The 25,265-nt window shown below is 37.2% G+C and overlaps 8 protein-coding genes across 8 annotated transcripts; 3 read left to right on the top strand and 5 right to left on the bottom strand.

Annotated features, from left to right (window-relative positions):
• Nucleotides 1–3,701: 3,701 nt before the first annotated feature.
• PCYB_052730 (centrin) lies at nucleotides 3,702–4,561 on the bottom strand (the record flags this gene model as incomplete). Its single annotated transcript, XM_004221154.1, has 4 exons — nucleotides 3,702–3,842; nucleotides 3,929–4,113; nucleotides 4,271–4,403; nucleotides 4,532–4,561. 4 exons carry the CDS (start codon nucleotides 4,559–4,561, stop codon nucleotides 3,702–3,704), a joined length of 489 nt encoding a protein of 162 aa, XP_004221202.1.
• A 1,894-nt stretch (nucleotides 4,562–6,455) lies between these two features.
• On the bottom strand, nucleotides 6,456–7,524 carry PCYB_052740 (hypothetical protein). Its single transcript, XM_004221155.1, has 4 exons — nucleotides 7,322–7,524; nucleotides 7,088–7,130; nucleotides 6,772–6,956; nucleotides 6,456–6,560 (listed from the first exon to the last, which is right to left on the bottom strand). The coding sequence occupies exons 1-4, from the start codon at nucleotides 7,388–7,390 to the stop codon at nucleotides 6,525–6,527; spliced, it is 333 nt and encodes a 110-aa protein (XP_004221203.1). The 5' UTR covers nucleotides 7,391–7,524; the 3' UTR covers nucleotides 6,456–6,524.
• A 1,480-nt stretch (nucleotides 7,525–9,004) lies between these two features.
• Nucleotides 9,005–10,876, top strand: PCYB_052750 (hypothetical protein; the record flags this gene model as incomplete). The annotated part of the gene is made up of 3 exons (XM_004221156.1): nucleotides 9,005–9,104; nucleotides 9,418–9,486; nucleotides 9,834–10,876. The coding sequence occupies 3 exons, from the start codon at nucleotides 9,005–9,007 to the stop codon at nucleotides 10,874–10,876; spliced, it is 1,212 nt and encodes a 403-aa protein (XP_004221204.1).
• Nucleotides 10,877–11,327: 451 nt separating this feature from the next.
• Nucleotides 11,328–13,823, bottom strand: PCYB_052760 (RNA binding protein; the record flags this gene model as incomplete). Its single annotated transcript, XM_004221157.1, has 8 exons — nucleotides 13,560–13,823; nucleotides 13,147–13,257; nucleotides 12,920–13,008; nucleotides 12,624–12,758; nucleotides 12,336–12,463; nucleotides 11,997–12,138; nucleotides 11,684–11,757; nucleotides 11,328–11,415 (listed from the first exon to the last, which is right to left on the bottom strand). The coding sequence occupies exons 1-8, from the start codon at nucleotides 13,744–13,746 to the stop codon at nucleotides 11,328–11,330; spliced, it is 954 nt and encodes a 317-aa protein (XP_004221205.1). The 5' UTR covers nucleotides 13,747–13,823.
• Nucleotides 13,824–14,991: 1,168 nt separating this feature from the next.
• Nucleotides 14,992–15,885, bottom strand: PCYB_052770 (hypothetical protein; the record flags this gene model as incomplete). Its single annotated transcript, XM_004221158.1, has 2 exons — nucleotides 14,992–15,693; nucleotides 15,799–15,885. The coding sequence occupies 2 exons, from the start codon at nucleotides 15,883–15,885 to the stop codon at nucleotides 14,992–14,994; spliced, it is 789 nt and encodes a 262-aa protein (XP_004221206.1).
• Nucleotides 15,886–17,313: 1,428 nt separating this feature from the next.
• Nucleotides 17,314–19,170, top strand: PCYB_052780 (GTP-binding protein; the record flags this gene model as incomplete). The annotated part of the gene is made up of 2 exons (XM_004221159.1): nucleotides 17,314–18,873; nucleotides 18,937–19,170. 2 exons carry the CDS (start codon nucleotides 17,314–17,316, stop codon nucleotides 19,168–19,170), a joined length of 1,794 nt encoding a protein of 597 aa, XP_004221207.1.
• A 764-nt stretch (nucleotides 19,171–19,934) lies between these two features.
• PCYB_052790 (hypothetical protein) lies at nucleotides 19,935–20,498 on the bottom strand (the record flags this gene model as incomplete). The annotated part of the gene is made up of 2 exons (XM_004221160.1): nucleotides 19,935–20,246; nucleotides 20,370–20,498. The coding sequence occupies 2 exons, from the start codon at nucleotides 20,496–20,498 to the stop codon at nucleotides 19,935–19,937; spliced, it is 441 nt and encodes a 146-aa protein (XP_004221208.1).
• Nucleotides 20,499–23,508: 3,010 nt separating this feature from the next.
• Nucleotides 23,509–25,199, top strand: PCYB_052800 (hypothetical protein; the record flags this gene model as incomplete). The annotated part of the gene is made up of 7 exons (XM_004221161.1): nucleotides 23,509–23,591; nucleotides 23,697–23,796; nucleotides 24,006–24,079; nucleotides 24,183–24,237; nucleotides 24,457–24,582; nucleotides 24,822–24,888; nucleotides 25,027–25,199. Coding segments are annotated over 7 exons (675 nt in total), but the record flags the coding sequence as incomplete, so codon positions are not given.
• Between the last annotated feature and the right edge of the window lie 66 nt (nucleotides 25,200–25,265).

Genomic DNA, 25,265 nt, shown 5'->3' on the forward strand with positions numbered 1-25,265 from the left:
TAATATATTAATAAATCATTTATTATATTATTATTTAGCTAATTATATTAATATTAATAATTTATTGGATAAGCAAGAATTAAATAATTTAGTTTTAAATTAAATAACATTATTAAATAATTAATATAAAATAAATATCTTTATATTATTATAATAAAATTAATGTGGTAATAAAAATTAAATACGGGAATTAAAATATATTAATTAATTATTTATAATTAATTTAATTTATTTATTATATAAAATATAACATAAATAAGACTTATTTTAAAAAAAAAATTAAGAAAATAAACAAATTTATTTGTTCTATTTCTTTAAATTATATATAATTAAATTATTTTTTTCTTTAATTTATTTTAATTAAGTTATAATTTTAATTTAATTATATTTAATTAATTTTATTTATTAAAGTAGTAATGGTACATATTTTTTAGCATATTACTTTATATAACTCTTTAAGAATTACATTTTGTTTATTAAAATTTGCAAAGTGAAATATCGATCATTTATGAGTTTATTAAATGCTGACTTCTATACTGTTTTTTATTATTTAATTACCTTTTTATATTGTGATATAATGAATATTTTATGTATAATTTTGTTTATACCCTGTTCGTAACTCCAATGAGAGTCATAAAAGCATTAAGTTAAATTTATACTAAATAATAAGCTTCATGTTCGTTTCGTATGTAATGTGTAATAAGCAATAAAGTTTATTTTAATTTGAAAAAAATCTGCCTGGGCATATAGTTTCATTTTTATTTCCATGTTAAATGTCCCATATTAGTTTACTGGGAGAATGGACATTTTGATACAGCATTTTAAAGCTTTTTTATGTGTTACAAAATTTTCAATATAAAAAACTGATATGAATGTGAAATAGATGTAAAAGGAAAAAAACGAATAATTTGAAGACATCATTTGTTATTGCTTTCTATACAAAATGTATATTTAGTAAAATTGTTACTTAAAGAAAGACGTTTTGCACTATACAAATATTTAGGACACATTCATACAACTGGGATTACTCCTAACGCAAAAAGTTGCGTGTTAAAGTTTTCATATTTATGCTTTTGTATAGTCTCATATAAAATTTATCTTACCTTATGTGACCCTTCGACTAATAACAAAACATAACTATAATAAGAAAAATTAATGAACCTTCTATTTTTAAATTTGTCTATATTTATTAAGAAGTTAACATGTCTTCTGTAGGAAGTTAAAATACGTTTTTCTTTGTTCATATAGAAGTAACCCCCCCCTATCTTTTAAAAATATTTTCCATTGTGAAATGGTCTTTAAAAATAATGTAAACTGCTCTAAACAACAAAAATAGGCACATGAACATAAAAGATACATTCGTTCCTATAAGGCGAACTCAATTAAGTTGCACCCCCCTGCTATTTAGCAAAATCCTTATTCACCTATTTAGATCTTAGTTGTCGCTCAAATCATGTAAGCATCATATGAGCATATTTACTTTTAAAATATGAATTCTTCAAAAAAAAGTAAAAATGTTCTTTCTCAAAAAAAGAAACTATGAAAGTTATAACATGCATAAACGCACAAGAATGACATGAGTAAAAAAATTGTCTACATGTATTACGCTTTTAATTAACAGCTGCAAACTATGAAACAACAATTGCACAGAGGCCAATGTATAATAGTTAAGAGTGGAATGTCTGTGTTAAAATTGTTTTGATTCATATTTTTTATTCATTGTCTACTATGAATTAGGTAAAAAAAATGAATGTAGAATTAAAAAACATTATACATAGAATTCATTTGCCAAGTTCTCCGAGCATTAAAGGAAGTCTTGGAAATTAGTCCAACTGAAAATTTTCTTGGAGCATTAATCAAAGATTATCGTTGCTTTTTGTTTAAATTGTAATGTTAATATATACTTGTTCAGGACCGAGATCCATTGTTTGCTCTAAAGAATGATATATATTCTATAAAATTCATTTACGTAAAATATTGTCTATTTAATTTACATTACCTTTTGTTATGTTATACCATTGCATGAATAGCTGTTTAAGTCTTGAAAATTTTATATTTAATTCCACCTTAATAAGATCGTGATAATTATCTTTTGTATAAAATTGTAATGCTCATCACAGGTAGAGTTAGAAAAACATGTAGCACTGTGCATATATACCAAAATTCCTTCTTTGAAAGATATTGTTATATTCCCCAACAAGAAAAAAGAAAAGAGTAAGACACGAGAGCTCTTTTGCTAAGTATATTTTTGCTGTTCATTAAGAACGTAAAACTTTTAGATTGTTGGGTGTACAGAAAAATTTATGGGTAAAATTTAAACGAAACAATCTATTATTATTAGGAAAATACAATATACAATTTTTTGCCAATGCAACAACTACAAATATAAATTGCATAAATGTCATTTTCGCTTATTTGCAAAGTTTGAAGACACATTTGTATGCTCGCATGATTAAGAATATTTGTCCTATTCTTTCATTTTTCACGGCATTTAGGGAAGGAACTGATTATTACCTGTGTACAATACTGAAATATAAGTGGCAAATAGGTGATATAACTTTATTTCGTCTTTTAATAATGTATTTATTTGCCTTAAGACCCACATACTAATGCTAACTTATTAACCCCTGTTAAAAATGTACCTTTTCATTTAAATTTTGTGATTGATAGAATTTTACGTAATGTACTTTTTAGAAAATATAAAATATCAATGAAGAATGCAGGGCTAAAAAAGAAAATTTACAAGTTGTGTCACGTATATCAAATGGTAAAATCGTATATTCTATATAACAGAATATACATATATAAGATTTTTAAATGGAAAGGAACCTATGGAGACAAATTCGTCACGTGAGTTTCCCTATATAATTACATTTTTAAAACGTGTCATAATAAAATTTTTTTATGAGTANGTAAAAAAGGAGAAAGCGAAGGATAAAAATAATCACAAACATAACTTAAATCCTTGAATACACGAAATGAAAATTTTCACTCCCTAAAGATTAACATGTTTCAGATGTTTATTTGATGCTATCAAAACTAGAATAAGCGTTTACAATTTTTTAAANAGACTATACTGATATGTTGATATAAAACAAAAATTACAATGTTATTCTTATTATTAGTTTGAGAAATTTGTACTATGAGGAAATAAAGATAAATGTGAAGTACATAGCATTTTATGTATAAACATCATTAAAAGAAAGAAACAAAGACACATGTAAATATATCATAAAATTGGATTTTCAAAACGCATATGTGCCAATTTTATGAAAACGAATTCATCTTAATATAATTTTAAAAAAAATTATGTTAAAACAAGCGTATATTGGACGTTGTCTATTTTCATTTGTTGAATAGATTTTATTTAGTTCCTTTGGCTTGATTCACAATTCTAAAAAGGAGGAAAATAAAAAGGTATACATAATGCATTCAACATATTTACTAATTTTGTAGAATATAATCTTTTTTACATTTATTTACCTCTAGGGATATTTTTCATCATTTTAGTCCAAAAAACAGTTATATACAAATTAAGGTGTGAAAAGAGGCGCTTTCTTCTGATTTATTTCTTTGTTTCACTCTTTCAATACCCTAAGTTGTTAAATAAAGGCATTCAGTTTTGATTAAATGAAATGTTACAACTACATTGCACGTAAAATAGATATGTGAATACATATATAATGGACTTGCTTTTCCGTTTACTTGTATATAAAATCATCAAATGATATGTCCTTGTTTTTATTCGCGTTGAATTCTACATTTAAAAAGGCGTCTACTTCATCTTCTGTCAGCCTCACACCGGTACCTGTATTGGAATGAATTTTTTTTGTTTCCTTTTTCTTTAATTGGAAATGTAAGACATAACACATTTGCAACCAAGGAGCTGCATTAAACCGCATTTATGTATGTGGTCACAAATAGACACTTGTAGCCTCTTACCCAACGTCATCAACAAATTTTTTAGCTTCGCAATGGTAATCGTTTTAGCGCTTTCCCTTGTATGAGCTTGCAGTGACGTTAATAGCAATTTTCCAATATTTTCATCATAGTAAAATTCTTGCATAATGGCGTAGAAATTATTTAAATTTAGGTTACCGTGTATCCTGCATTCTACATTTTGTAAGAGCAAAAATAAATTGCAACATTAATGTAATGTTAAACATTATAATGTACAGTATGAACTATTAAAAATACTTACAAATTAAGAAAAATACATAAAAAAAGAGCAAAATGGGGGTAATAAAAATATAGGAAATGTTTGCTTCACCGTCCAATAAAGCCGCGGATTCGTCTTTGTTCAGGTATATGCCAATCGATTTTAGTAAATATATTAACTGCTTCCCATCTAATCCATTTTTGTTCTTATCAAATTCGTTAAATATGGACTCTATTTCCGACCTCTTAATGGCGAGATTAAAAAGGTAAAAATTTGCGTGAGTGTAGACAGCGCATGAAGTAATTTTGGGTACTAATATAACAAAAGGTACACGCATATGTGTACGTATACTTTTGTATCTTTTAATGTTACCCTTTCTTTGGACAAAATGTACTTATTCATTTATGGTAGCTAGAGGTAAAATTTTTAATTTTAATGAAAAAGGCCTAACAGCGCTACGGCTTTTATAAAGATACATAAAAATAAATGTGGTTGTCAAAAATTAAATGATATTTTGAAGAAAAAATGGGTACACAGCACAACTCCTTAAACAGAAATTCTGTATTTTTTAACAATGAATAATACTAAAAATGCTTTGGACAATTGTGTTGCCCTTTTCTGGCTTATTTTGAAGCGCACTTATTTGCGGGATAGCTGTAATAATTGTGTTCGGTGACAGCTTGAAAAGAAAAAAGTTAAAATAACAAAAATGTTGAATCTTTTAAGTTTTGGTTATGTATATATAAAAAATTGCGTACATATGTAAGCGAGTAATAGCCATTTGCCTGTTAACAATGTGAGTAATTCCTTTTACCAGCTATGGAAGTAATTTCGCGTGGCTGTTTCGGAAATTACGTGCAAATGGAGTTCATTGAACTATCATGAATTGTTGTCTTTTGCAAATATGAAATTGAGTATACACATGCATATAACTGGTATGGAACGCGACAAAAATATGTTCACATGTACGCAATATAAATTTACGTTTTCATCAAACAGGTTGAATTGTCGTGTGCGTGCAGGCTTCATTCACTCTGACATTTTATGCAGTGTAATTTTTGTAAATATGCGACGAGGTGTACTTTGAAAAGGTGTTAATTTTTTAGTTCATCATTAAATTGTAAATACTATTGCGTTATTATTAAAAAAAAAAAAATTCAAATTAGCCTTTTTGATATGTTGAGAGAGACACTTCTCATAACATGTTTGAGAAAAAATTCGTTCGTTAACGTCTCGCAAAAAAAATTCTGTATATACGAAAAAAATTATCCTTCGTGCGTGCATATTTCTCATAAGTTGAATAAAGATGCGTAGTCATGCATATAAACTTTTTGATGGATACACATGTTTACGTGTACGTTATAAGTTTATATCTCTTTTGAGTGATCACAGAGCTTCTGTTTTATCTAGATTTTACCAAATGGGATGTACGAATTCCAAATATGAAGAGTGGAAAAGAACAAACGGTTGCCTTAAATATGTTAAACACCTTCTTTTTATCTTTTAGAGATTGTTAAACATTGTAGTTTTTCCTTGGCAAAACTGCAGATGTTAATTATACTCAGTTTGTTTTTTTTTCTGAGAGCACAAAATAATTTGCCTTTTCAGCACGATGAACTGGAGCTTACGAACATATCTACAACACCGCGTACCATATAGCATCCTTTAAAATGCAGTTTTACTGTATTTCTTAAAATGTTTTGTCTTTACACGTGAATGTATTCATGAACTACTTTAAGATGCGATTCGTGGCGCTTTAAGCGATATCACAGTTGTATTGCTCACATTTAAAAGAGCGATTTTGTTATGACTAAAAATGTTTGTGCGTTGAAACGAAGTAACATCGTGTTGTACCACTTTGTTAAATTATTTGTGAGTACACTAGGTGAAATTATCCTTTTTGCTAAAATGAAAGACGCACGCCTTCACTGTCTTTATTTTGTAAAAATCTATCAGTTACATTTCTTTTAAAATTTATGCTAAAAATGTGACAAAAAAAATTGCTAGATTGTTAAAGGGGATATGTTACTTTGGGGGAACAAGAAACCGCAGTGTGTTGAGCTGAATTATTTTATTCACCATTCAAAGAAAATGTGAAGATGTTGAATTGGACAGTTCGCTCAAAAAACGTAGTTCTATACTCTTGCTTTGTGTACGCTAAACGATATGCTTAAAAAGTATAATTTTGATGGTGTAACATTGTTCCCAATTTTGCTACTATGAAACGCTTTCGTAAAATCTACCAGTTGTGTTCGACATGTTAATGAAGCTCTTTCCTTTTTGCGTGTTGTTTTTCTTTGTTGCAAAAATTTATTTGCCACTTCGCATTTCCGTTTCTTTTCACTTCTTCACTCATGCAACTCGCTTAAATTAACAACGTGTTGATTGTTATCCATGATACCTTCGGTAAAAAAATAAAAAATGAAACCCATATAATGTTTGCTTCATCTGCAATTCCGCACAAGGGGGATGCGTTTTTATCCCCAACAGCAGATTCAGCATTCTGCTTATGCAAGGAAATGAATACGTAATATATGCACAAAAAAAAATATGTAAATATGTATATGTGCACATGTGGACATGCGCACACTTTTGTGCCCCTTTTCACATACCAGAAATGCAGAAAGCCCAACAAATACATTGCTCGTTGCTATGCTATAATTGTCCATAAAATGGTTTTCATCTATTTTTTTGTTGTACAAGGCGAAGGAAGTGAGAAACTGGAAAATGAAAAAAAAGAGAAATCCCCAAATGCCTTTAATGCGCAAAATTCCAGATAGTATCCCCGCTGCGATGCCTACGTCGTTAAAAATATTGCCAAAGGGGAATAAAAACGAGGAGCACATATACATATGCACATGATTTTTTATGTATATGTGGGGGTCTCACGTTTCCACTTTCTGAGAGAGCTGCATATTTCTCCCTTACCTATCACTTGCTTACAATAAAAAAAAGCGTCATCCATTTCGTTCTGTGGAAGAAAAACAAAATTGGGGTTCGTATAAAAAAGGTTTTTTCTTTGTCGAATGTGTATGCACAGACGCATGAGTAGGGACTCAAAGTTGAAACACGCGTGTTTGTACGTTGCGTGATAGGCATATATTTGCATTTTCCTAATCAGTTCTGTTATTGCGAAAATGGTGAAAATCCATTTTGGTCAACCTTTGTCAATTTCTCGTGGAGCAACTTCCTAAATAATCTGCTGTCATTTTTTTCACTTGGTTTTGTCATCTTTAAAAAATGGTACGCTTAAAAATGCTCATCTAGTGGTGTTTTATTTAGTTTCACCCCCCAGGCACAGTTTTTTATCATTTTATGAAAAAGAATGCGTGCGATTTGACAACCTTCATCTATTACGCATTCGTAAGATTTTGGAAAAGAAGGCTTTAAAAAATGTTATTCGTGTTAGAAAAGCATAAGAGTGGAAAAAGAACCCCAAAAAAAAAAAAAGGCCAACTAAATGGTAACAAAATGGTAATGACAAGATGGGCTACTAAGCATTTCGTTGGGTTTATTAATATCCCAAATTTTTAAAATGAAAAATAAAGTAAAAAAAAAAAAAAAAAAATCCTCAAAAAATTTTTTTTACTTTTGAAAATAGTAAAAAACACCTTTGTGAGTGCCCCTGCTCTTAGTTGAAAGGTGAAAGAACTTCATGTTAGGGGTTCAGAAAAAGTAAGGCCTCGTCGTCAACATTGTCATAAAATTTATAAACAAACAATCCGCTATATATGTGATGCTGAATTTAGCTTAAGGGGGACACCTCCCCATACTCCTGCCTCTGTGCAAAAAAATAAAAAATGGCCATTTTGTTGTCGGAAAAGTGGTAGTTTCACACCTTACTAGTCATAATGAAGGAAATGAAAAATTTTATACTGACATGTTAAAAATGGAGGAAAATTTTTTTTCAAGTCTTTTCTGAAAGTTCAGTCCATCATAAGTATTTTAAAACAGTGTGCAATGCGTCTTTAAAAAAAAAAAAGGGAAAAGAAGGTCTGGGACCAGAATGCCGGAAGTCAAAAGCGCTTTGCGCGGCGTTTGATCTACTTAACAACTGCCACTTGGACATGTTCAAAAAAAAAAAAAAACAGACAAAATTGGATCAAATCAGATAGCGAACAAATTTACTTTCATTTTAACCCAAAATTTTGAAAAAATGGAAAAATGCTCATTCTGCGTTGTGAACTGGCAATAAGGAGAAACGTACGTCATAATATAATTTGTTTCACTCATAAGTTGACCCTCATTTATGGAAGAAAAATTAGTTTTTTTTTTTTTCTTTACAACTCCTTGGTCAACATTTGGAAATAAATTCACGCATAAAATGAAAGTCTGAAAGGAAAATTCCCTTTCCGAGTTTTTCACCTTTTCAAAAAGAAAAGACGTTGATGTCATATATTGAGATGTAAACATTTGAACTTTCACATGACACATGTTCCCAGCACAGTGGAAGCCTCCACACAAAGAGGACACCTGCCTTTTCGCAATTTGTAGAAATAAGGTTGTTTCACAATATGTTTGTCTATTCCTTCACATTTTTTTTGTTAACATAATAGTTCCATTTTTTAAAATATTGCACGGAAAAAAAAGCGGAAAATTTTATGCACAACCGTAACTTTTAAAATTGTGCAAATAATTCCTACATGCGTGTGCTTTTGCGTAAGCTTAATTCTTTTATTTTATTTCCCCCACACCAGTTCCCCATCTGTGTAACTGCACACTTTTTTCCGTTACATATCTTGCATTTATTTTTTTTGCCTGCAAAAAAAATAAATAGCAAAATAAGGCCAATAGTGCCTCACCCCTTTCACCAAATACCCCCAAGTAAATAAATAATTTTAACAAATGTTGAGCAAGTACAGGAATTCCAAACGCAAGCGTAAAACCGCACATACGAAAATGAATTACACAAAGAAGGCGTCATTTAAAACATCCCCCTTCATGGGTATGCAAAATGCGTTACAACGCGTAGCTACAAACGTTTCCTACTCGAATGTTACGAGCATGTTACGCATACGTTGCGCATGCTGTGCAAATGTTTCATATATGCCTACGAGCTGTCCCGATAAACTCGCCCCCCTACTTGCAAAAGAAAGGGACGACGGGCTTTCATCCTCTCGATGTCTTCATAGAGTCACGAACGCTGTACTTTTATTGTCTTATCAGTACTTGTGCCAGCTGCGTGGCATCTTTTGAATGCCTACTGTGAATCCTCGCCTTCTAAAAAAAAAAAAAAACACCTTTTTACGATTTTTCAGGGTTTACTAAAGAAAAGGCAATTGCGGAAAACCCCAAGATCCACGCATCCATAAGGGAAAAGCAACTAAGTAAAGGAAAAAAATTACCATGCACATATGCGAAACAGAGTTTATGCGTGGTCCAGACTGCGTTTAGCTCGTTTTTTTTTTTTTTTTTTGCGCATAATATATGTATATACACATGAATGCACGCTTTTGAGCGGGTGCATGGGCACGCCTACATGTGCGTTACCATGTACGCACACAAATGTATCCACATATACGTGCATACAAGGTGAAGGAAATTTCGACAAGGCTTCGCGGAGCCCCGAAAAAAAAAAATAAAATCCCTTTTTCTTCTTCATTTTAACTGCTTTTTTTTTTTTTTTTTTGCACTTTTTTTTTCGTTCATTTTCTCCATCAATTTTCCCGCGTAGAAATTGCCGAGTTAATGCTTTACAGGAAAAACGACAATGTGGTGAAAAAAAATGTCAACTTCCTCCCGCCAGAAAAGAAAGAGACTGAGGAAAAGGACGATGTAGATAAAACAAAAAGATTTAGCATATCCAACGCATCGATAGCCGAAAGTCTGAACAAAAAATTATTTGGCAATCGTTCTAACTGGAACAGTAGGAGCAAGACTTCACCTTATATCTACAAAAGCAAAAGTGGGGAAAAATTGTCTATATTAAGCAAATACAGAAGTACATGTTCGCATAAAGAAGATTCGAGCATTACTAATAAAGTGAATGAAAGTCACAAGGAGAACCTGAAGGAGTTTCTGCGAATGAAAAGTTGTGCATATTCCGCAAAAAGTATTTTTTTTGCGCAAAAAAAGTTAAGTGATATATCCAAGAAAAGCTATTCTGCGGACAGAATAGTTTCCTTGAATTCGCAAAAATCAGGGGAGGAAGTAGATGCCTGCAGGAGGGGCATATCATTAATGCAAAGTTTAGGCGGTGGTCCTACAAACACGGATGCTGCTGGCGAGAGTGGTTACAACCTGGACGATGGGAGTTATTGGAATCTTAATGAGGACATGAGTAATGGGGAGAATAGTGACAGTGATGACAAATGCGCTGGTGACCACGAGTATAATGCTCTCAGCTCTCACCCTGGGGACAACCAGGGCAATAAGCCCAAAAGGAACGAATTAAAAAAAAGCAAAAATGAATCCCCTACGTATAAGAGTACACGTTCTTACGGGTTCTTTAAAAGCCGAAAAAGTGCAAATCCGTCACCAAGTGACGAGAACAAAGCGAAAGACAAAAAAAGGAGAATCAATTCTTTTTTTAATTTTTTAAACCTAAAAAAAAGGTATATTAAAAGAAAAAATGACCTTCAGGCCAAAAATGACAAAAAAAAGAAAAACACTTCTAAGGAGGAGGAAGAAATGAACTGCCCTAGTTCAGATAGAGAGAAGTCTTCAAGTTCCCACCCAAGTAAAAAAAACATAAAATCCTTTTTTTGCGTTAAGTGAAACATTTTTCGCTCCTACCTTTTTGGAGACTTGAAATAGGAGATCTGCCTATTTTGTACGTTAAGTGCGCGTTTGAGTTGGTTTTATTTTTTGTTTCCCCCTGGCGCCTAGGCGTCCATTTCGGCACACCACCCTTGCGCGCGTCCATTTTTTGTCCACCCATTTGTTAGTAAGAAAAAATTTACACCTTTTTTTAGCCATTTTTACAATACCATTTTTTTGCCATTTATGTAAAATATTAAGACACTTTGCAAAGAACAATGCATCGCCAACAATGTATATTAATAGGTTCCCTTTCTTGAGGAAAAAAAATAAAAAAAAAATTATCATCACAATGGGTATTAACGGTAAAATTAGGGAACCACTAAAGAGACATTACAATTATCACTGAAGGTGCGCAAAAAAAGTATAACTGCGCAAGTATCACAGCAACGTTACAACATCGCGGAAGCTAGTTGTTATAATCTGGCGGATGCGAGTTTTCCATCGAGTTGGGATAGAAGCCGTAGTTCGGATAAAAATCCGGCATGTTTTGAAATCTGTGATTAAATAAAAAGGGCATTCTACAAGCGTTGTACATAAAATTTGCCCAGTGTGCCATCGTTTCTTTGTTGCAGGGGAAGGGCGTCATGAATGGGGGGGGGTGCGCGAACTTGGAACGGCTGTACAGGGGAGGAAGTGAGCGTAAGTGACAGTGTTCCAAGCGTATTCACGCGTGTGTGTACAAGCACGAAACGTTTACCCTTTTTACTGCGCGTGTCCTCCCTAGGGGAGCGGGAAAAATCTACTATTCATTTTCATGCTTACCTTTTGCTGTGTTGCCGTTTCATGGCCATCTTGGGCTTTTTGGGCTCCGCTTTTCTAACCTCGACCATCTTGTCCTAAGAAGGAAACGGGATTCGAAACAGAAACGAAAATGAAAATGAAAACGAAAATGAAAACGAAAACGAAAATGAAAACGAAAACGAAAATGAAAACGAAAACGAAAATGAAAACGAAAATGAAAACGAAAACGAAAACGCGGTTTGATAGAATGGCTGGCGAAAAACGAAATGGGACTGCTTAGCACATGCGCCCTTATTTGGTCCTCTCCGGGAATTATATTTTCTCCTGCTCTTACGTAAATTTTGTGCCGCCTATGCTTCAGAACTTTGGCCACGGACGATTCATTTGCAAAGACCACAAAGCCAAAACATCGGGATCTGCCCGAAGAATCCAACACAATTTGAACTACATCGATTTCGCCGAAGGCGGAAAAGTAGCTGCGTAAGGGTGAAAAAAAAAGAGAAAAATAAAAGGGAAAAAAATAAAAAGGTGTCCAGGGGATACGTCCCTTTATGCCCCCGTCTGTGCGTTTGTTCATGCGTAGCTATGCAGGTACACATTCTTATCGTTTACGCGTAACGAGGTGCAATTTTTGAAGAGGTTATCCCTCCCCATCCTTTAACGCGGTTCATACCTCTCTAGAGTGTCCTTAGTCCAGTAGTAGTTCAGTCCTCCTACGAATATTTTACGCTGGATGTCTGAGGGTATCGTGTTATTCTCCTCACGAACGTCCACTCTCTTCCCGTTGAGTTCATGCGTGTCCTAAAGGGGAACAGAAAAAAAATAAATAATAAAATAAAATAAAACACACACATACATATATGCATGTGCACACTTCCGCCCGTGCTTGCATGAACACACGTCGCCACGCTGCGTAATCTACGCCTATTCATTTGAGGAACTATTCTATATTTCTATATACTATTAGGATTTTATCTTTATTTATTTGAGATGACATTGTAACAAACGCAAATCCCCTGTTTCTCTTCGTTTCGTGGTCTTGTGCGATGACCACATTCTGCACGGGTCCGTATTTTTCGAAGTATTCTGTTAGGTACTGCGAGGAAGTGGGGGAAAAGTTACACCGCGAAAGTGCGCATGAGGGAGAGGTGTAACAGGCAGCCACTTAGTAGACGGACAAACAGTGACGCAGTGGCACACTTTGTCGAAGCGAAGAGCAAGCATGACATGCCCTATCGAAACGGGGTCACCTGTTACCTTATTTGAGATGTTCTGTGGAATACCACCGATAAAAAATTTAAAGGGTTCATTTATGTTCTCCGAGCTGTTTGCACATTCGTTTATTCCTGTGGAGGCTGCATGTACAGAGGAATACATGGGTTTTTGTACGTCTGTGTGAGCACAAGTGGGCGTGGGGGGGAACAAACGCGCACACCATCTGTCCACGATAGCGATCACAAAAAGGGTAAAATTTTCATTCCTACCTGTGCTTAGCGTATCCGAATTCTTCACCTTAGGCGTTGAGCCACTTTTTCCGGATTTGCTGGAGCACTTGGAGGTACCTTTTTCGTGACAACAACACAGCTTCTTTTTTTCTGAACAGGTCAGGAATTAATTTTTTTTTTTTTTTTTTTTGATGAAAAAGGGAATGTAGACTCAAGGAGGAAAGGGGCAAAATAAAATTTAACAGAAGGCGCAACAGAAAAAAAAACAGGTAGGTACACACACAACTGGTGAATCATTGAAGCATGACAACAAGTTAGGTGTGCTCATTTATATGACAAAAGAGAGTGGCTAATATTTCCATACGTGAGGTACTTGCCTCATACATATGTGTACATGTGCACGTAGGTAGATGCAAACGAAGATGCGTGTGCAATAACTCAGTACGCTTTACCTGGACTGTACGACTCGCAAGATGAACTTCTATCCCGTTTTTCTCTGCGCTCACAATTGTCCTCCACCTCACTGCCTTTGGATGCACTGTCTATGTTTTTTTTCTCAGTTTCATCATTTTGGGACTCCCTCGTTTTGGAACATCCGTCAGCGTCACTTGATTCACTCGCAAGATCATTGGGAGTCATTTTTGCAGAGTTCCTTTTATCTATCAGAGATGAATTATATCCTCATGCAGTTTTCCTTCACATGCAGATTTGCACTCTATATATTTTCTTATATAATGTTAATTGGGATATAAGTTCGTGTGTACATCTGCACATGTGCACATGCGTAGAGTGTGAGAGGATTGATGGGTTGGGTATGGGAAGTGGGATATGCACAAGGGAACCGATCCCCTCGCTGTTTTTTTTATTAAGTTATTTTTCGATTAGCTTCTTTCGGTTAGCTTCTTTCGCTAGGCATCCTTCGCTCAGAGCCTAGGCTTCCAGATTGACCCTCCTCCCTGCGCTACTCAAGATGTAAATCCGAACACGCTGCCTACCTTCCGGTGAGCAGAAAAAAATAAATAAAATAAAATATAAGCGCACAGTAAGATACGCGGTAATGTAGAATAGACATGCCGCTTAACTGTGTGCACCCACCTTTACATGTAGGAGAGAGAAAAAAAAAGGAAAGAATTGCTTTACGTTCCTATGTTATTACCCACCTGTTAGAAGCGATGCTGCTATTTTTTACGCACTCTCCTTTGTGTTTTGTTAGCAATTTAAGAAAAGCACCTTTTATTTAAATTACAAAATAGATGCTCAGAAAAAAAAAAACGGATGCAATCATACAGTGGCGATTCCTTTTTTAGCATTTTTATAACCCTCCTCATGCAGAAATTGGGAAAAGGGGGCGGGAAAACGGTGACGTGCAAACTATGAGAGAGTCGATTAAATGTGTGGATGTCGACATATATCCACATATACGTACGTGCATACGTGCATGCAAATTTGCGTGCCGTGGGGAACGCGGAGAAATAACACCGACGGGTGTGTGGGTGTCGGGGACTAAAAAATTACGCGGACTTAGAAACAAAAAAAAGGAAAAAGGCATAAAACGAAATGAAGAAAACTAAAGGTGTCGTGCCGTGTCGAGGCAAACGCTTATTCAAAAAAAAAAAAAAAAAAAATGGAATGGAAGGATTCTGCGCAAATTTTTCCTCTTCTCTTTACCGCACATCTTTTTTTTTTTTTTCCCGCGTATTGCATGAAAGCAAAATTATGCTAATTAAAATGAAAAAAGGAGTTAAAATCAAATTCGGGGGAGCACGACGGGGGAGTTATCCATCTAGCTAGCTATGCCTACTTCTTTATTTACCCTTTTGAGAGTGTTTCCACTTTGATGGTCCCCCTCTTCTATGCACAGCCGAGAGCGCCACTCCGCGTGCGCTACTTCATGCTCATAATTTTCCTAAACGACTCTAAGTTATTCTGCCAGCTTTCCCTCTCTTCTCGGGTTTTGAAAATAAACAAATAGGTACTTATATTAACGCTACTCACTGCTATTTCTAGCGACTTGAGGTTGTCTACTTTGGTTCGTACTGAAGTTATTTTATTTAGAGAAAATGACCCAATGGGTTTTTTCTTCTCATCTCCTTCTGCCTTTCCCTTGTACCACTCCAACATCTTCCCATCCTTTGAGCAAGTAACTTTAACAGTTTCGTGAAAAATTGCTGTTTTTATTTTTACAACTTTTGTTAACGTTTTTCTGTACTGTTTTATTTTTTCCTCTTTTATATCTTTGGCTGAAATGTGCTCATCTGAATTGTCTGTTGATAATTTCTCCTCCTCTTCCTCTTCTTCCGTTTCCAAGTTTATTTTCCTCGCCGTTGGTGAATACGTGGGTCTCCTCCTCGCATTTCTTACTACCTTTGGATTTATGTGATTTGTGTTGTTATAGTTCGCATTACTGTTAATGTTTGAGTTATTGTTGTAGCTTCTATTATTCATGTTGACGTTGCTGTTGGGGTTTCCCCCCCCCTGGTAACCCTGGTTTGGTGTGTTGCCCTTTTTGGCACTTCTGTTGTATGTCTCTTCAGCCGATTCGTAGTTAAAGTTTTCGAGCAAGGTTGCTAGCGATCCATTTTTTGGCTAGCGAAAAAAAAAAAGGGGGAAAATGGACACAAAATTGGTAGGAACATTCCGTGTAACACGAACCAATTGGGGATGCACGAAATCGCGCGTGCGCCTGCTTACCGTCTGCGGATCGTAGTTTAAGAGGGGTCCATCCGGGGTTCTCTTCCCCCACCGCTCGTAGCAGTTATACGGAACGGTGTTTCCCATGCTGTTTGGGTGACGCAGGAAGGGGGCAGTGGGCGAGGAAAACGTAAAACGAAAAACGGAAAACGGAAAAAGGAAAATTATTATGGTTTGCCGGTTTGCTGGTTATTCCGGGCTGTTCCCTCTGTTTGGTCTATTTCCCGAGGTTGCCCTGCTTCGCATTATTTTATGTAATTTTTCTCGCTCAAATGGAATATTTTCGCACCCCAGGATGGCTCACAGTCAGGGAAATAGTTCAAACACACGAGTGTATTAATGTACCACGTTAATCCCTCAAACGTGAGTACAGTTGAGGGTCCATTTTATTGCTTCCCTCCGCTTGTTCCGCCTCCTCAAAGTTGTAATTAAGTTTGGCGTCCAAACGTTCAATTGGAGGTTTCTGTTTTACACACAATTGTGCCTTGCGAGGTGACAAAAGGGGAAAGCCGCAAAAAAAAAAAAAAAAAAGGCAAAAAAAAGGGGAAAAAAAGGAAAAAAGATGAATAAGATGAAAAAAGCGAAAAACGCGAAAAACGTGAAAAAGGAGAAAAACACAAAACAAACGAATGAACGAACAAATGAGTTAATTAACGAACGGACGCGCGACAAAAAATACTCAAGCGAATGCAAAATTGTTGGTCCATTTTTCAGATCACATGAATGCAATAAAAAAAAAAAAAAAAAAATCTGCGTGAAAAATTGGCGTGTACGTACGCAACGGTATGCGCTTTTTCCAGCAGGCCCAACTGGCAAGCGGCATTTCCTAAATTGCTATCTCCAAATTGATACCTCCAAATTGATACCTCCAAATTGATATCTCCAAATTGATATCTCCAAATTGATACCTCCAAATTGATATCTCCAAATTGATACCTCCAAATTGATATCTCCAAATTGCCATCCCCAAGTTTACCTCCCCCGATTGCTCTCTCCACGTGGCTATCTCCAAATGGCGAAACCACGACGCATGAAGAACCACATGTGAAGGGCGCAGTTAATTAGATGCTTTTCACTGCTGCCGTAAGGAGATGTATTTCTTCGCTCGAGTGAAAAATCGTCCATCATGTTTTCTTTTTTTCCCTCCCCTCAAGTTATACGTATATATACGTGCATCCCTCACTGCAGTTTGGCAGTGTAGTTTTGTAAATCAGCGGGGAAAAGGGTGGGGCGAAAAAAAAAATGGGAGCTTTAAAAAGGTGAGCGTTAAGACCGCATAATGTAACGTCCGGTTTTCCCTTAACGTGTGATATACACTCCTGTGTGTGAATGCACACGCATATGCATGTGGGAGGTGTGCCCATACACATGAATTTTCGGACGTGCGCACGGATCTACTGCTATGGGGACGAGTGAACAGAAAGGGGAGGCAGAGGCCAATACAAAGTTTATCGCATTAAAAACCGTTGGTGAGAAAATGCAAAAAGGCTTAATAATTTTAAAAAGAAAAAAAAAATGATAATCGTATGCAAGGCCATCCTAATAGCAGCAACCATTTGTTACCACGTAGCTCTTTCCCTTGTCAGACAAAACCGAATCGATAGAAACGCTCTGCTTTATGTTAAGGAGTACGCCCCTTCGTTCTCTCACAATTCCAAAAAGGAAAAACGCGTAAAATGTGTAAAAGGAATAAACGGGGGGAAGAAAAAATGGAACGCCCCCTTGCGCATGACGAACGAGAAAGAAAGCGACAAAACGGGAAAAAGTAGTACCCCCGTGGAGAGCGTAAAATTTTACGGTTTTTCCCGCATTTATGAGCACTTCAAATTGAATAAAAATGAGTCAGGTGTTGGTAGGGGTGACTCACATCAGTCCAGCGAGGCTGTCAGTAGTAGCACTGCCAACAACATCGCTGACAACATCGCGGACAACATCACTGACAACGTCGCGGACAGCGGCACTGGGGAGGCCCCCCAACCCAGCAGCGACCTTGTGAAGGAACAAAGCAACAACCTGCTAGTCAAAGATGACCCGAACCGAATCCAAAGAATGAAGTTCGAAGAGACGCAAGACTACAGCAGCATATTCAAAGAGAGGGAAAAAAAGGCCCACATCAAAACATACGTCGCGAACATCTTCCAGAAATTGCCCAAATTTAAGGACAACATAAAGGTAATTAAAGACGCACTGCTGTACCTAAAGTTTATAGAAAAGGGAAATCTATATTTAATTAAAAACGTGGACAGAAGAACTGTGAATGCAGAACCATACGTCGATTTGGATAAGGAAGGGGGGTCCAAAAATGCCAGCTCCAAAAGAGGCACGAAAAAGGGCACCAAAAAGGACAAAATCAAGCTAGAACTTACCAGCATTTACAACAATATAAATAAAGAAAAACACACGAAAAAAAGAATCTGCAAAGAATGCTGCATTAAGGTGGATCTATACACAAAGATGCTCTCCCGACCATTGAACAACATCTACAATGTGCACAAAAATCTAAAGAAATATCTACACCCATTTCAGTACAGCCTATATGAAAATGCAATAACAAATTTCTACAAAGAGGGAGAAGCACCCAACTCGTTAAGTGACGTCCTTAATAACATTTTACAAGTTAGAAAATTAATAACTCTCACGGGTAAAACATACGCAGGACAAATGAAGTACCTAAAAACTTGCAGAGAAATTTTCTCAAAACTGAACGAAGCTATCGTAGATCTTAACATCATCTTACAGTCAGGAAGGAAATGGCTAGATGTTTACAACTCGTACATTAAACGTGTTAGAAAAATTAAATATATAGACATTACCAAACCAGCCATTTCCATCATAGGGTGCACAAATGTAGGGAAAAGCAGTGTCCTCAATTCTATCACCAATGCAAAGTCTAAGGTAGCTGATTATAATTTCACCACTAAGGAATTTAATTTAGGCCACTATTCCTTTACCAACCAAAATGATGTATTCACAACACAAATTATGGACCTTCCAGGATTAATTAATCGACCTGAAGAGAAAAGAAACCTTATGGAGAAACTCTCTCTTTCCTCATTAAAAAATATTCCATCAGCAGTTATGTACATTTTTGATCCTCTGAAAAAGGATGACCATAAATTCTCCTCCATCAAATCACAGGTAGACATTCGCTACTACCTCAGGGGGTTGTTTCCCTTCAGACCTTGGATTGATGTTGTCACAAAGGCGGACTTAACTACCTGGGATGAAATTAACCTACCGAAAGATATTAAAGAAAATGCTCTGTTCATCTCAACGGAAGATACAAATTCGCTACTCCCCCTTCGGCAGAGAATCAACGAAGTGACATTTAAGTTAACCGACTTTTTAGCGAAGCATACGATGGAGCCATGATCGGGGACCACCCCCTCGGGAATCGACAGATTTGCAAAGGGTAGCTATTTCCCCAACCACGTATTCGTTTAGCTGTTTGGCTGTTTAGCTGTTTGGCTGTTTAGCTGTTTGGCTGTTTGGTTGTTTAGCTGTTTGGCTGTTTAGCTGTTTATATGTTTAGCTTCTTATCTGCTTATCCGTTTAGCAGGTGAAGGCTGCGCAAAGGCGTATTCTTATATGGGTAAACACACACGCAGCGCGCATTTCGAAAAAGGCAAAAATGATGAGTCCCTCGGAAGGGCAAATGGGTGGGGGGGAACTACCTCGCGAGATGGTGGCTTCCTCGCGAGATAGTGGCTTCCTTGCGAGAAGGTGACTCCCCTTTTTTTTGTTCAGCCATTAAAAAACAATTTTTAACTCCCCCTAAATTGCCACGCTGCTTTCCTTTTTGACGAGAGTTCAAAGTGTGGAAAGCGCGAACGTGGCGCGTTATTCGTTTGTCTGTACACTTCTTTTTTTTTTTTTTTTTGTTCTCCTAAAAAAAACGGTATTAACAGCATGTATGAAAATTTGTTGTGCCATTTCTTAAACGCGGAGATACCCTCCCAAATGGGCGCCCATTTTTTTTAAGCGCGGCTATGTCCACGCACTCTCGTGTGTACCTGTGCGCATTAGACAATTGGTCACTTTGTTTGCTTGTAGACAAGGCAATTTTTTCAATCAAAGGGGACACTCCCCCCACAAACGTAGTTTAATTTTTTAACTGCTATATCTATGCAGGTGTATTAATTCGTCTGGACTGTGTATTTTTTTTTTATATCCAGCTTTGGCATTTCGAAGATCCTTGCCCTTTCTGCGCTTTTCAGAGTATACTTCATTTTGTCGTCATGGAGAGAGGCATTCTTCACTTCCTCGGTTTTGTTGGTAGATTCGTCATGCGGGAAACGAGAGCTCTTGCGTGGTAAGCCATTCTCATATGCTAAGCCATTCTCATATGCTAAGTCATCCTCATATTCTAAGCCATCTTCATATGTTAAGTCATCCTCATATGCTAAGCCATCTTCATATGGCGCACCTTCTCCAATTGTTCGTCCACCCTGATAAACGCGTCCCTGCAATTCAGTCGCTTCCACGCTTATCACAGGGTTCACTGTTTCTTCATTTTCACCATTTGGAAGTGCCCCTTCACTGGGACCCCTTTCACTCCGTTTAGAATTTACGATTTTCATCGTCTTGTCCCTGAAGCAAAAGGGGTCTTTTAAGAAGTTAATGCTGACCCCATTCGCCTGCACGTTGTACCCGACGTTAATTTCAGGGATGAATGGGCCGCTCAACAGGACAGTTCGCATGGTGAGAATGATGAAAGCGAATTGGAGAAAAAAACGGGGGAGGCAAACGGGAGGGGCCCACTGGGAGAGACAATATCATGCTTCAACCAGAAGAACACTCCTTCGATGCGGCGAAGTTTTGTTGCGCCTTAAATGTACGTGCGCACTTTAAAGACTAAAAAGGGTATTTATTCAAAATGGTCTTTGCGTGGCGCTCCTTGTTTGGATTCCCCTCCATGAAATGAGTATAAATGTGTCTTACGTTAAAAGGGGTCCTTTTTTCATACGTGGTGAGAGAGTGAAAAAAAGGAAAACGTTTAAAAAAGCTTTTTAATCGTTAAGAATAGTTTTGTTATGACGTTAAAAAGGGGAACTCGCTTGAGAGCAAAGCAATTATGCATAGAACGTGAATTTTTTTTTTTTTAGCCTAAATCTTAAAAAAAAAAAAAAAATAGCTAAAGTGTATACTTTTATATGTGTGCACACAGGTTGGTGGCTTTTTTTGAAAATAGCTAGATTTTTTTTTTTTTTTTTACGGTCAGGTGTCAATTTTGTTATTTTTTCCTGAACAGCCAACATTTCAGCTACTCCTTCGAGATGGACAAATAGCTTAATCCTTTTCATTCATACATTTTATGCAAATTCGATGTTGGCTAACCATTATTACGTCTTAATTTTTTGCTACGCGACGCGGTCAACTTTAGCTCCTTCGAATTGTCTATTTTTTGTCCTCTGCGCTGTTTGGGCGCATTCATAATGTCTACAACTTTGACGTGGTTTTTTCAAGGTAGGGGCAGCAATTTAACGCTTTCCACTGTCCTTTTGCTTTTTCTCGGGATTTTTATATATTTTGTGAAACATAGTTAAGGTTTAATTCTACGGGGGGGTGCACAAATGGGTCGAATGATCAGATGACCCGATGGCCAGATGACCAAATGGGACGTGGGTTTCCCCTTGACATTGCTATTTGGAAAAAAAAAAAAAGCATTAACACGGCTGGTTAAATGTGAGAAAAAAAAAAATTGGCATCAGGCTAGCTAAAAAGAGTTGCTTTTCCGCTTGACCAAAATATTTGCGCGAAATTGGAAAATTGATCCATTCTTGGGAAAGGAGCACCTTCATATGTACACATCGTAGCGCTCATTTTAGCGAACTTTTCCACGAACGGAAAAGAGGAAATTTGCTAAACTGATGCCGCACAGCATTGTATAAGCAAAAAAAAAGGGGAAGGGGAGGAAACATTTTCAAAAGAACATATTGGCGCATGATAAATAAGCAGCAAATTGCGTGTACTTTGCAAGCATTTCCCAGTCGAAAAGTTAATGGAAAAAGGTGTAAACAATGTTGCTAGGCCATGTACAGTTACGTTTGCGCTTATACGCGCACATTCCTAAGTTCGAGTTCGCATATATATATGTGAACATGTACCACACGTGCGCTGCGCCAAAATTGTTTGTTTCCAGTTGAGAGCATAAGAGTGTGCAAATGGTTCGCGCGCGCCCTCCCCGACAGCGCAAAATTAGATTATTTTGCCAAACTTAATTTGCTGCGTGGCACACCCGCGTACTTTGAAAAAGAGTACGCTGAGCACATTCATGTTAAGCGAGTGGCACCCCACCCGCGGAAAAAAGTGTTTTCGCAGTTGTTCCCCCACAACTGCGGGGTCAACTGCGGGAACGGTTGCGGGAATTTTTGTAGGAAAAGTTGAAAAAAATTGAAAACAACTGCTTAAAAACTGCCGAAAATTTGCCGAAAAACTGCTGAAAAACTGCCGAAAAACTGCTGAAAAACTGCTGAAAAACTGCCGAAAAAAACTGTTGGAAAGCTGCCGAAAAATTGCGCAAGAGTTGCACGACAATGGCAAAAAATTTTGCGAAAGGAAAAAGGCTAAAGTACAGAAAGTGTTGGGGGTGTGCAAAGTTGGCCACTGTGTTAATAGTTCAAAAATAAATTAACAAAACAGAGATCCTTCGCGCGGGCAGTGTTCGTCAAGTTTGCCTAATTTTACTTAATTTAATTTGGGGACTTTGGAAAGCACAAAAATAAGAAAAAAAAATAGTTGCTGTTACACATAGGGATGTTGTTTAAACATCTACAGTGAGCGTTACCAAACCGCAAAAAAAAAAAAAAAAAAGAAAAAAAATGTTACGTATATATGTACGCACTGACAGTTGACACATACACTGTTCTTATGTTTACCCCTAAAGAATGAATTTACTCATAAAATTATAATTAAATGTGATATAAATTTTTTAATTCGAGTTTTTTTTTAAGTGAATTTATTACCCAAGGGAACATAGACACTTCCCCCACACACACTCAATAAAAGGAAAAAAAAAAAAAAAAACACACCCATTGTCAGGTAGCAGCAGCACACGTGATTATGTTTTAGGTTTAATTAAAACATTAATTTACTTTTTAACAACCCCAAAGAAATTATGGGAAATAATTGCTGTGCAGGAAGAGATGTAAGGAAAATAGAAATAAAATTGCTCAATTCAAATTTTATGAAAGCGCTTTGAACGGTTGCCCCCAAGTGTGTTGAGAGCGCGTTCACCAGGGGTGTACGCACGAATGTGCAAGAGCACACATACGTGAGTACAAACGCACCTACGTGAGCACAAACGCACCTACGTGAGCACAAGCGCACCTACGTGAGTACAAGCGCACCTACGTGAGTACAAGCGCACCTACGTGAGTACAAGCGCACAGACGTGAGCACAAACACATATTCATGAGCATATACACCCATCCACATATCCACACACACGTCCGCGCTTCCCCCACCTTAGCTGCTTTACAAAAATAAACTGCAAGAATTTGGAATAGAGGGGTCAAAGACAATAAGAAAATTGTTATCCTTTACAAGTAAGATCTTCCTTTTGAGCGTTGCTCGTCTACAAGAATTGTTCTATTTGGACTCCCTCACGTGAAAGCCCGCTGTAGGCGTATTATTTGTTCTCCTTTACGCATAATAAAAAAAAAAAGAAACAAACAAAAAAACAAAAAAACTACATCGCTAATTTTTTAGGTAATGACATTCTACGGTTCGACAAGGCATATGACGAGAATGACGTGCAGGAGTTCGTGAATTTGTGTTCGTCAACATGCGAGGTGAGGGCAATACCAAAAGGGAAAGGACAAATGTGTGTACGTATTGCGCAATTTCGCATGTGTACGCCCGTATCTGAGTACACATTTTTCTCCTCCCCCCTGCAGATTGAAAAATTAGAGGATAGAATGCACCCCTGGGCGGCTGACCCTAAAACGATAGGCGCACTGTCCGCGACGCAGTTGGCCATATTGGCCAGTAAAGAGAGTACGAGAAATAAATGAGAAAAATACATTTACAAAGTGTCCCCTTTTTTCTACTTACAAATGGATATATTATCTGTGCGCACGTGTGTGATAATGAGTTTGAGCTGAGCACGCGTGGACGTTGTTCCGATTGGACTCATTCGAGACCCTTCGTATGATTGACTCTCCTCCTCATTTATTCATCTTCCCCTCTTCGCCTCTCCTTCCAAGATGAACCCCATTACAAAGACGCCATTCGTGAGGCCGACGGAATACCCGTTTTTATAAATCTGCTAAAATCTCACGTAATAACTTTTTAGGGGGCGAAAAAGCTGCGTCCTTTTAAGTACACAAAAGATACTTTTTGGGCGTTTTCCTTTCACTCTGCTTCGCTTTTTTGCAACACAGGAACTGGACAGAGTGCACGCGGCCGTCGTGGCGTTATCCTTTTTGTCCGTCGACAGTAAGAAGCCGGGAAAAAAAAAGAAAACATATATATATATATACATACGTACACACATACATACATAGTGTAGAGCGCGAACCCCTGGGGATCGAAAAATAAAAGGCGGCGATGAAGAAGTCCCATATACGAGGCGCAGCAGGGATAATTCCCACGCCGACGAACGTACGCACCCCCTTAGTTTCTCACTCTCCAAATTCATACTTCCCCCCTCCGCAGATGTGAAAAACTGCATTACGATGTTTGAAAATGGCGCCCTGCCTTACCTGATCAGCGGGATGAAGTCAAACATTGATGGCATGAAGGCGGCCTGCGCTCAGACGTGTAGAAATGTTTTCGTTCTAGGTGAGTGCAACTGAACACGTGGGGGTGTAGATATTTCCACCGAGAGGCCAACTCCACCGCAGGGGAGTTTCTTCGGATGTGCTTCCCCGCGCCAGTGCTTCCCCGCGCCAGTGCTTCCCCGTACCAGTGCTCCCCCGTACCAGTGCTCCCCCGTACCAGTGCTCCCCCGTACCAGTGCTCCACCATGTCGCTGCTCCACTGCAAAGTTGGCCATTTCCTCCTCACTCCCTTTTCTGCAGACAAGAAGTACAAGAAGGAATTCTTAAAATTGGGAGGAATTACCCAGCTCGTGAATTTGCTTGAGATGTAATGACTGAGAGAAGCGAGACGCGAAGTGGTGCTTGCAGTTCGGTTCAACACACGCTGCGTCTGCCTCGGCATCTGTGTGTTTGCCTACCCATACACCCATTCCTTTTTTTCCCCTTTTCCCCCCGCCCCGCGCAGGCCGCGCAAGTACGACGAAAGCCAGCCGCTGTACACGCAGCTGGAGGCCATTTACCACTTGGAGGATTTTATACTGGTAGGGCCAGGCGGCGCACCCCCATATATATGTATACATATATACATATATATAAAATTATACTTTTACTTCGCGGTTGTGATGGTTCCACGTAGATAGGGCGCGCGGGAAGAGCACGCCAAAAAAAAAAAAAAAGGTTCATGAAATGTTCAAGATATACTCA

Source organism: Plasmodium cynomolgi, chromosome 5 (assembly GCF_000321355.1).
Source record: "Plasmodium cynomolgi strain B DNA, chromosome 5, whole genome shotgun sequence".
NCBI classification, from domain to species: Eukaryota; Apicomplexa; class Aconoidasida; order Haemosporida; family Plasmodiidae; genus Plasmodium; species Plasmodium cynomolgi.